The 12,234-nt window shown below is 37.9% G+C and overlaps 1 protein-coding gene across 4 annotated transcripts in view; it reads left to right on the top strand.

The window, feature by feature from the left end:
• pitpnm3 (PITPNM family member 3) overlaps window positions 1-12,234 on the top strand; it is a 77,994-nt gene that overhangs the window by 29,746 nt on the left and 36,014 nt on the right. For all 4 annotated transcript variants that reach the window (XM_057350706.1, XM_057350704.1, XM_057350703.1 and 1 more), the window contains exon 3: window positions 1,764-1,868. In XM_057350706.1, the coding sequence (XP_057206689.1) occupies window positions 1,764-1,868 (105 nt within the window). The remainder of the gene's footprint in view (window positions 1-1,763; window positions 1,869-12,234) is intronic.

The following is a 12,234-nucleotide window of genomic DNA, read 5'->3' as shown; positions in this document are numbered from 1 at the left end:
GATTGCCTTCTCTATGCAACTTCGTCAACCTCGTTTCGTTTGGTCACACCACAAGGTGTCCCTGTGGCCTCAAAGCTTCAGCACCGCCGCTCTGAGATCGATTGCTAATGTCTGAGGTGAAACACGCCCCCACTCATTAGCATACAGACAAAGAAATACATAAATAAATAAATGTAGAAATAAATAAATGTAAAAATAAATAAATGTAGGAATAAATACATATATACATGAATAAATGTGGAAATAAATAAAAGTGGAAATAAATAAATGTATAAATAAATAAATGAAAAAATAAATAAGCGTGAAAAAATATATAATTACCCATAAATAAGGAAAAAAAAGTATAAATACTCATTTATTTTTGCTTTTTTACATTTCTTCATGGATTTATTTTTGTATTTATTTATTTTTTATATTGTCACTTTTGGAATTCCATAGCTGCAGTGCTTTCTGTAAGAGAATTGAGTACTGTGAGAGTTACACACGTTTTTTACTACATAGTGGTACAGATTATAAACCCACTAAAATGACATATTTTGCTGTCCTTACCGTTCCCATCAAGCTATTTCGAAAGCATGGCAGCACAGTTTTACATGATTGTTTTCTCTCCTCCACCGAGTTTTCCTTTTATCTCCCACTAGTGATTTAGAACACTTGGCTCTCATCCTTCCGTTGCACACTCTTGCAATAACATTTGTGTATTGTCTTGTGTTGCTTCATTTCCTCAAATAGGACGTTGTCTCTATTTCAGGCACCAGACTGCTGTTGTTCCTTGCTTTTGCTCTAAGCTCATTTCACACTTCACAAGCTCTATGTTCTTCCCACTCCCTCCAACCATCGTTCCGTTTGACATGTCTCAGTAACTCCCAGTATTTGGATTATGATTTAAAACCCTTTCAGCTGAAAGGCCTCAGATCATAGAAGATCTCATGCAGACAAGTGTTCTTACTGTATGTGGGTGCAAAGAGTTCTTATGCAACATTTCCGCCATATTTACTAGGTGCCTTTACACATGCAAATCTGTTTTAGATGTTTCTGAATGTTGATGAATTGGGGTTTCTCTATAAATATATAAATACTATTTTAAAGTGGACATGAACCAGAAGTAACTATGGTATTCTTTTCTGTATCCTGACATATGAGTGAAAGGGCTTCTGAAATTAGAAAAAAAATGTAGGGCGGGTCTTGTTTTACCACATTGAGAACTGATTGGATCGTTGGAAGATGGACCAAAAAAACTGATTTCAGCTCTATATGAACCAGAAAAAATTGTTCAACTGACAGTCGTGCAAGCATCGTGAGACAAGCGGTGGTTTGGGCGTGTGATGCAGATGAGCAGGCCTGACGGAATCCTGTCGCTGCCTCTCTTTCACACTGACAAAACAGCCTGGGGGATCCGACATGGCATTAGACGCACAACATTCTGCGACAAACTGAATCATAAAGCCAACATCTTCGTCCAGCCCTCAATCAAGAACTCGGGGGGATTTCTCACAAGGACCTGCAGAGTGGCTGATCCCTCACTCTGTGTCCATTAGCCAGACATCACTTCATAGCTGTGCCTGTATTTAAAGATAATTTGATGAATCTTAATGGACTTTGATGCACCGCTGAGCTCCACGTGAAATTTCCGATCGGAAATGCGCTTAGTTTAGAATCCAATGACATTGTCTGGATCTTTCTGACCGTGATCTAAATGATTGACTGACGCTTTTTTCTGCTCATGTCTCATCGGATGTGTATGTGTGTGTGTTGTGTTTCAGAGGTGCTGGAGGGTAAGACGGCCATGCTTTTGGGGATGAGTCAGTGGAACTCGAATGATCTCGTTGAACAGATAGAAACACTGGGCCACATCGACCAGACTCAAGGTAAGAGCTTATGAAATGATGTTTATGTACATGAAGCCACTGAAAATGTTGAAGGAATTTAATTAATCTGTCAGGTACTCATCAAAATGTCCAAAATCCTACCCCATAACCTCAAGAACAAGGGAGAGTCTAATCTGAAATGACATTTTAAAACACTTCTCATTATGTTTGACATTAAACTCCATGTCACAAACATTGTTCAACCACCTGGTTTTCAAACAGACATTTTCATTAACAGTAAAAATAGATGAAACAAACTTCAAAAAGCATTAAACGGCATTAGCTATTAGCTGTCTCTATTGATTTTTCTTACTCTGTAGTATGAGTCAATGTTTCTTTCTTGATGCTAGCAACAGCATTATTGTTGTTTGCGAGCTTTAGTTTTACTTCTGTAACCATATTAAAGCAATATCACATTCATAATGATGATAATTACCTGCGGCTTTGTGTCTATGGCTGAATCAAAGTCAGGCTGATATATGACCGTAACATCCTATTGTGATATTGCTTTAATGTTCCATGTGATCTGTGAGCTTTGCTATAAACCACTATATTTCTCATTGGATGTTCTGCTATGTAATGTTATGATTGTTTGTAAATGGTGTGTTGTTTTTCACCATCTCAGTGTTAGGAAGAAACTTCTTTAAGGATTGATCGTGAACTTCTCCTGTGATTTATTGCTCGTGGCAGATGCAGTTACAGCAATTACGTATCGATTTGCTTTTTCATATCGGGTGATGCCAGTGATGAAAAGTCATTATAAAAAAACTTCACAGCTACAGTTGATTTCATTTTTTTTAATAAAAATCCGAAATTCTTTCTTTATTGAATATGAGTTCTCATATATTTCATATATTTTTTGTGAAAAGACTAAGAGCCATTTTGACTGAGCATGTCAATATTCTCGATATAGATCCCCTTCCCCATCAATTATTCATGTGGCCTTTTCTTGCACTTTTTGTTTTTCTCCCGTGTGAAATATGATTGGTCTATTGGACCACACTCAGGAGGAAAGAGACTTAAGCCGATGCGAAAGAGTGATAAATGAGCTAAGTGAGAGGCGGGCGTTGACCCTGCCAAGCCCCTATCAGCTCATTTTCAAGTGCCGTATACTAGAAAGCTGTTGGCGCTTTTTCCTGGAAGATGAAAGTGATGTTTGCCTTAAACTGTCCCTTTCCTGAAATTGTTTATCAAGCATAAATGCCTTTCTCAGGAACGGTGCTGTGATTTAATACAGCGACTCAGTCCAAAAGAAATGCACTCATTATGCCAAAAAATCAAGTATGAGGCGAGCTTTGTGTTTATAGTTTTGTTTGCAAGGTCTGGGTTTAACTTGAATCTCATTTAATTTTCTTCATCCAGTAAGCCTATTACCTGAACTTAAGGATAGGGTTGATCTTTGTATCAAATGGTGTGCTTGATGCTAAATGGTGCGCTTGATACTAAATGATATGCAAAGTCTAAGTAGTGACATACAGTAAAAAAGTACAGTTATTTTACAGAATTTTACTGTTTTTTACAGCCTTTTGGCGTATTTTGAAATGAGGTCAAAAATCGTCAAATTGCAGAAAAAAAGACTTAGAAGAATAAAAGGAAAAACTTCGTTTTACAGGAAAAAATGAAAAATCTGTTATTTTATGGTTTATTTCTGGCACCCCAGCTGCCAGAAAATTTAAACAAAAATTACAGGATTTTTTTACAGTGTATTTAAAAATGTGTTTCATTGTTTACAAGTACCATCTTTAAATGATGCTAGACATTTTCCCACAGAGGTAGCTTTTCTTTTACTTTTTCTATTCATTTCATATTTTTCTATTTCTTTATCTAAAACAATTCTATTTGTGTATCTAAAACAATTCAATTTGTGCATTTATGTTTAAGACTTTGAGTGGAATATTTTATTTATTCTTATATAATTTTCAGTGTTATTTCTTTTAGCTTTCATCAACATCAACATGTCAGTCAACATTTGATTATTTTTTATTTCCTTCCTATTCCTATAGAAAACTGAAGCTATGGTTTAGATCTCTAAGGGACCAAATGAAGATTTCAGATGCAAAACCCTCTAAAAGCCACCTCTGTTAAAAATGAGAATACGATGTTGAGTGAATACTCTCCACAGTATACGTTACTCAAATAATTTTGCTTCAGAACCAGCTAAATGCCACACTCTGCCCAGTCTGAAATATGGTATTGCTGAAAGTGAATGTAGGAGCCTGATAAAAAAGCTCATTTGAAACGAAGAGGATTTAGAGGGTTTTGCATCTGAACACTTCAAATACTCTTGTGTACTGTATCTTTGTAGACTTCAATCATTTTAGTGCAAAGAGAATAATTGTTTCTAAGCATAGCTTTAAATTGCAGCATGAATGTGATTCCGTATAGTCCATTATAGTTGAGACGTTATTGACATTATTAAGTGTTGGCGGAGGGCAGGGGTATTGCTAGGGTTGGAGGGGACAGAGCCATTGAGAGAGAGAGTTCTGCCAATGGAAGTCCAAAACGCTGGAGCGTCACGTGATTCATGGAGCCTTCAGATAGTTCCAGGAATTTATGTTTTCTCTTTAAAATGCTTTATTTCTTTCATTTTTTTAATTCATTAAATGGCTTTCATCTTTAAATGGGTTAAAAGTTTACCTCAGTTGGTCTGTTTAGTCGCAGCTCCATGCGTTTCTAGTAACTTCCAGGAACTATTGAGAGCCTCCATTGCTGTGAAAAAACTGTTCCATTGGAGTCAACGGAGTTGACGCGACTCTCTCTCTCAATGGCTCTGAGAAGGGATAGGGGGCTTAGCCCCCTGAGAACATTTACATTTATGCGTTTGCCAGATGTTTTTATCAAAAGCGACTAACAGTGCATTTAGTCTATACAGTACATGTATTTTATCAGTATGTATGTTCCCTGGGATAGAACCCATGACTTAAGAGTTGCTAGCGCAATGCTAATTGAACTACAGAAATATGATGAGAATATAACTGATTCACCCCCAACCCCCTTTTTACTACTTTTGATTTAAACACGTTATGTAAAAGGAATACCAATATAGTAGACATTCAGTTATATCATATAGGTGGCTGGTATCACACAAACTATGCCTAATAACTGACAATCATGGCATTCTGAGAATCTAGACTCAGCCTTTTAAACCTGGTCCACAAGAGCAGTACAATACACTGCAAAGAGACTTAAAATGATTTGGGCTGCGTTTCCCAAAAGCATCGTAACCTTAAGTTGGTCTTTGAACCATTGTCATCAATGGAGCTACGATCAACGTAGGCTTATGATGCTTTTGGGAAACACAGCCCTGAACACAAAATTCTCTTGCCAACCTATTAGCTTGAGCATCTAACAGTAAAAAAAATTACGCTTCGAATTTAGAAATAATTAGGCTAATATATTTAGCAGATTAGCTGTATTATAACTCATCAGCTCTTGAAGGATGTTAGTTGAAACAGTGACACCTCCTGGCAGAATCAGGTACTGTTTAACAGCGCGATACAACAAGCGCTTTGGAGCTGCGTTTAATGGTGTAAAATAACGCTAACCTACCACAACCCGCGTCACGAAAACATTTTAGAAGTGATAATAATATACATTCATTTAATTCTGAAGTGAAATGTTTTTAATCTTCAAAATGATCAGGGGCTTTTGGCAAAACATAAGTAATCCCCCCAGGCCACCCCGTCGCAACGGCACTGGCGGAGGGCACTCAAGGCTTCCAGATTAATTACCCGGTCAAATATAGAGTCTTCTACCTGGTGTGCTGAAGACCGGCATTCATTAGAAAACCCTGCCCTGGTAAAGCTCCTTTCCAGTGCAGCTAGGTGGTCCTCTCCTTCAGATTTAAGCCAGCTTGAATTCAGCAATGCCGCCTGGATATTGTCTGATACTGTTGTAGATTTAGGTTCCCTGATTGATCCGTGTATGGTTCTGAAACAGTTGGATGACAGAAGGTTCTTACCTTAATCAGACATCACTACACTACCCACTCTGCCATTTAGTTATCAGGCTAAACGTTATACAGTTGACATTGTGTTATGACATCGACTTGAGTTTTGTATCTAAAGTTTCAGTGATTTGTTTGTCTTTAGTCACCTCATTTACACCAAATTAGCCATATATAACCATTTCGTGCTATATATCATAACGGCAAAATAGAATTACTCCTATCGTAAAGCAGGTTGTATATACCACCCACCTCTATAGTCTTTCTAATCAAGCCCAGATGTTCATTGATGTCAAATGTTATAAAATCAGTAATACAGACAGTTACATAAGAAGACTTTTTTTTAATTTTAGTTTTTACTTAGAAGTACATGTACCTTTTATGCCGTGTCGCTGTCTGGCTTTTTATCAGTCAAACAAGCTCTTTGTATCCAGCTGTACTTGACTGGCTTGTAAAGGCATAGATGTTGAGGGATTGCTCTTATTGCATCTATTCTTGCTCTCTCAAAGCAGCAGGTGCTTTGATAATCTGATTTATATATCGTCTATTCTACCATTTCTCATCGCTTGATTTTAACATTCAATAAATCAATGTAACGACGGCTGTTAAGGACTTTTTTAAGTAGACGCTTTAGTTAATTGCACTTCCTTACAAGTACAAATCTCATCAGTCTAGAGCTTCCCAAAGTACTGTATGATGACCTCATTGATGACCTGATTATTTTAAGAATCGTGACAGCTGAAGCCTGTTAGTCAGACAGTTCGGGGATTTTGGGATCTGTAACAGTCTTGGAAAACTGCGCATCCCTGTGCAGCAGTTCAGGGTGAAGGTTCTCTTTTTACACATTTGCTTGCTCATGTAATTACGTTTCAATCAGTGGCATTGCTTAATCATTTTGATTTTAAGTGTTTATTACTGTAGCTGTCTAAAAAGCCATTGTGTAGACATTGTGATGCTTGTTTATAAGAGCACAGGTGGTTGTTGGAGGACAGTCCCTGTGAAACAACAGTGAGGACATCAATTGGCAAAGCCTTGTTGGAGAGACCATTTAAACTGCATGATGCTGTTCAATGTGGAGCTCTTGCCTTCTTTAGCTCTGTCTTTTATCTCTGGCTCTGGCTTTGCTCATTTCCCCCCCTACTTTCCTTCCTGTTGTGTCAACCCTGTTGGTAAATATTGGACAGCTCTGTTTCTCTCTCCAAAATCTGCCACTGTGCTGGAACTCTGAAAACAATGCAATAGACTAGACCTGCCAAAAAAGCAATTTCTCCGTCCTCTCTATTCTCATTTTCATCTATGTAACATTTTAAAAGGGTGTTCTCAGTGATCCAGCAGCAAAACAACCAAAATTCTTTCATTTTTGTTGAGCGTGTATTGGTTGCGGGATGTGAGCATGTCCATCAAAGCAACAGATATACAGAAAATACATTTAATGGAACAGTTGACCCAAAAATGAAACTTCTGTCTTCATTTACTCACCCTCAAGTTCCAAATTTGATCAATTTCTTTGTTTTGATGAACACAGAGAAAGATATTTGGAAGAATGCTTGTAACCAAACAGTTCTTGGCCACCATTGACTTCCATAGTAGGAAAAATGGCTTTATAAATGTCTTTGTTCTGTTGAACACAAAAGAATATATTCTGAAGAATGTAGGAAAGCAAAAAGCTCTAGGCCACTTTTGACTACCATTGTCATTTTTCCTACTGTGCTTGTCATTGGTGGCCAAGAACTGTTTGGTTACAAGCATTCTTCCAAATATCTCTTTCAGTGTTAATCAGAAAAAAGAAATTAAGGGGCGATTCACATTTCGCATTCCGGTTGTACGCATAAGAGCCACTATTCCACTGTTAAGATGAACAGGAAGTACCAAATCTCATCTTGTTTTCACAGTCAAGTTAATTAAAAACAAGAGTCTATTGCCTTTTGATTTGTTTTGTTGCATAATAACAAAAACCTATTCAATTTTCTGTTCGCCTTAACATTTTACTCAAGTTTTCAAATGTAAATCACCTAGTCCGTGGCATTGTTACAAAAACAAATGCTGTTCGACATGCCGTCCGGCTTGTGATTAGAGCTCAGGCTGAATACATTAGCACAGAATAGTAATTAAAGCAGAAAGTAAGACCCCTGATCCAATCAAACACATTATCTGCTCAGCTTATCAGAGGAGCCGCGGCCGTCACTGCCGGTTCCGCACAGCGGCCGAGCGCTCATACTCGCCTCATCTGTATTCTGCCCCACGCGAGCTCCCGCCTCAATGTTTTTCGACTTATGCCTCTTGCAGGCACAATCTCCCTCACACGCTAATTCCTGTTTAATTACTTTTTCTTTCTCCATTTAAATGCAGAATGTCCCAAGCAGGGAAAACCGAAGAGACGAGAAGCTAGGAACAATAAAATGAAACCACTGAGAGAAATATTGGTGGAGAAGGGAGCCATTAGATCAAAATATGCATACGATGTAGCGTACTGGCACTATTGTGTGTGTGTATATACAGTATTTTATATTATATTGTATATTGTATTTTATTATTCCATACACATTGCATGTCTATGTGCCACTGCATAAATTCAAAGAAGCCAGTCTGTTATGATGGATTATCTCGTGCTGGAACAGAGAGTAAACAATCTCTGATAAAAGAGACAACACTACTTCAGAAAGGAAGCTGAAGGGTATCATTTGTCAATGGGAAGGTAGATGCTGTTGAAATGCATCTGTATCCTAAAGAAATGAGCTTGTTTTGTATCAGCATTGCAAGCAGACCCTGTTGTGGCGTATCTTCCCTGGTTGATGCGTTTTGGTCTTGTGAGGATGTGGAGGCGGAGAGGTGAGGACCCTGGTGGACCGGTGTTCTATCCTGTAGTGAGAATGCATGGACTTGTCTAAACACAGCTGGACAATGTGCTCACTGCTCTGCTTCAGTCACATCAGACTTCAGGTTGAATTTAGCTTATATGTGCTTTTCCAGTGAATTTGTGGATAAATGCAGTTTGGTGGTTAATGTGTGCGTGCGTGTGAGATAAAGTTGTGGATATGTTGAGAATGTTTCCAAAGAGCACATTGCTGTCCATGGCAAATATGATAAATTGTAAGCTGCTATTTTTAACATTCTGCACCTGGGATTTGCTTCAACCAGGTGTGATGGCTGGCAAACAGATGGTCATGAATGTCTACTGTGCCCTTCCTGAAATCACAAACCTTTCCCATGTCATAGTGAGGCCAATGTCATAGTGATAGTGACAGCGTCTACCGGTTTAATAAATGTCACACCGTGTCAAATCCTGTTACTGTTGTTTTGGCTTCAGTGTCTTAATAATCCAGAGGTTACAAGTGTACTGTAAGTCACGACCCTAATATTAGTACACGTTTCAAATTCTCTGCCCTTACACACACAGCTGTGATGCAATTTAGTTGGCTTTTTGTTGTTTTTAGATTGTTGTATTAATATGGAGTGGAATCTTTGCAAGAACATGTTGTCATTAAAAAATCAGTACTTTGAGTTTGACATACAAAACACAATGACGGTGACACCCGAAATGGCATCATTAAGAGAATGAGTGCGTGAAGTTATCACCACACGATGCGTATCTCAAACATGCATGACAACGGCAGGGCAAATAAAGCTGTAAACTGTGAGGTTGTCATTTGCATGATTTGTTCATGCTGCAAAGAAAACAGCATCCAGCACCACAGAAAAAGGCAACATCAAAATATTTTATTGGGTTGATGTGGTGCAGTGATTAGTGAAAAATGGTACTTTTCAAAAGGTTGCAGACCTCTGGCCTGGTATAAGATGAATTGAGTACCTCAGAGATGACCTATTTACGTAGGCCAACCCGAAAGTTAGCGCCGCGCTGGTTCCCTCGATCGAAAGCATTTTACATTTGAAAGATCGCACAAAATAAGATCTGCAATTAACAATGATGTTTACACGTTAATCAAATCGGCAGAAGTAAAACGCTAACACGAGGCTATAAACAGACTACACTGTGGTCGCTCGATATCAACGTCACGACCACCTAGCCTCTGACAACGTTTTCAAACTTTATTAAAAACGTGCTCCATTAATGAATCCCCATCAATGATTTTAGACATTTGTGCCCATGTTGCATTATTTGTGAGATTTATATGCGTGATGACGTCTTAACGTCCCCGCCAAAGGAAGCAGTCGCTTTTAGTAACTTGTTAGAAACCATCGTTTTAAAGACGCAATAAAGGTTATAAAAATCACAAGAAGGTTATCATTGGTGTGTTTTGTCATAGATTAAAACGTGAAAATATTTAGAGGCTTTGTTTGCCACAGACCTTATTTTAGGTGATTTACAACAACAACAAAAACATTAAAAAAAAAACAGTCTTTGGGGCGATGGAACTGGAAGGCCTAAAATGCTAACAGGCTTTCGGAGTTTGCATACAAAAATTTGTCATCTTTGAGGTACTCCATTAATGTGCTCACATGAGGTTGGTTGAGTCTGATGGAGATTGGAGTGTTCCATTGAAGCCAATTTAAATAGATTTATAATCGAGTAGGACTGAGAGTGCTGGTTTCCATGTTGATATGAGAGGTCGGGTGTGTCTTTTTTTCACAAATGACTTCAGATTTCATTATTCTTCTCTAATCGCAGTTGATTTTGTTGCATATGGATGTGCAGAACAATTTGGACTCAAATTTTCACATGACTTGAATAACCTCATGAATGGTTTAGGGATCGGATTATGATCATGTAATATTCTGTCCTTTACTATTTGAGTTTGACTGACATATTACTGTATAAATAAAGCATCTTTTTTGGACATTCATTCACGTCGACGGTTCCTGTCTCTGCTAAGATAGCTGAACGACTGCATGTACGTCAGGGTTAGATGTATGTGATGATGTAATCTCTACATTTACTTGAAGTTGACTGTTCATTGTTCCTTTCAGTCTCTGCATTACTTAAACAGATCTGTGAGCGCAGGTGGTACAGTATTTTTGGCAACACATTGATGTTTACCGCATGAATGCATTTCATAAACATGCTTCTCTTTTAATGACTTTCAATCTCTCTTATATTCTTATTTTTTCTCCCTTGAGCTTTCTCTCATAGCCGGGGGGATGTGCTTCAACATCTTGCACAATAGCACTTTGTTTGACACAATTTTGAAATGTATTTGTTAATTAGTTTGTAGAGCTACAGTTTTACAGTAGCTTCTCCTTTATTGGATCATCTGTCCTGTCTCTCCATCACATGCTTTCCCTCATTCTCTCTCTGTTTCTATTTGCTCTGTCCCTCATCTTCTCACTACTGTTTCTCCTTACAGGATGTCATAAATCAGCAGGGGACAGTTCTAGGTGACTGGGCTGGTGGTGGGAAATAGAGGACATGAGGTAAAGCAGGACTGACAGGCAACTCCAGAGCAGAGTGAATCGGAACACAATGTTCTCATTGAATTTATGAAGGAGTGACATTCTTGAGCAGAGGTAGTGCGAATGCCGGGGTCGGATCAATACTCTGCCTTTCGTTTTGCTCTGCACCCACCTTGTCATTTCATTGTCCTGTCGTTATTGCTTTTCATCCTTTTCTCTCCATTTCTTTCCAGTAACATTCTCACCCTTTGAGCCAATTGAAACTAAGCAGCAGCAGTTCTCTGCGGAGTCCTCTCAGCTCTGGTATTAAGCCCCTGCTGTGGAATTTCCTTTTCACATGAAATTCACTAAAGTACAGCTCTATGCTTAGAATAAACACTGAAGTTTTGCTTGAAGTAGATCCAGTACAGAAGGTCTCAAAGTGCCGCTAGGGCTGCATAACGATTAATCGCGACTAATCGTTTGCAGAATAAACTTTTTTGTTTACATAATATATGTTGGTGTACTGCGTATGATAATTATGTATATATAAATACACGTACATGCATGTACTGTATATAATTAAGAAATATGTAACTTTTGATATGTTTTATATTTGGATATATAATTTATATTATATATACATATTAAATATATTTTTTCTTAAAATCATGCATCCATGTGTGTGTATTTATAAATACATAATTATCACACACAGTACACCAACATATATTATGTAAACGAAAACTTTTATTCTGCAAACGATTAGTCGCGATTAATCATTATGCAGCCCTACTACTGATGTGTACAAGAAGAATATTAACTATTGTCTGTGTGTCTATCTATACAGTACACATGTATGTAAATGTATTAGGGCTGTGCATGTAACGTGTTAATTATAATTATAGATAAAAATTTCTACATTGAACAAACCCGCCCCAGACATACGTAGGTCACCTTACATTTCATACAGTTGACTGGTGACAAATATGATGCTGGCAACAACTGACTGCGTGATATATAACATACAGAATACTGCCAGAAAGAACCTAAAATTAAAGATATCTGTGCAAAAATGACCCTGAATGAGCT

The sequence above is a fragment of the Triplophysa rosa genome, linkage group LG14, assembly GCF_024868665.1.
Source record: "Triplophysa rosa linkage group LG14, Trosa_1v2, whole genome shotgun sequence".
Classification (NCBI taxonomy): Eukaryota; Metazoa; Chordata; class Actinopteri; order Cypriniformes; family Nemacheilidae; genus Triplophysa; species Triplophysa rosa.
This window is presented reverse-complemented; position numbering and strand designations above follow the sequence as displayed.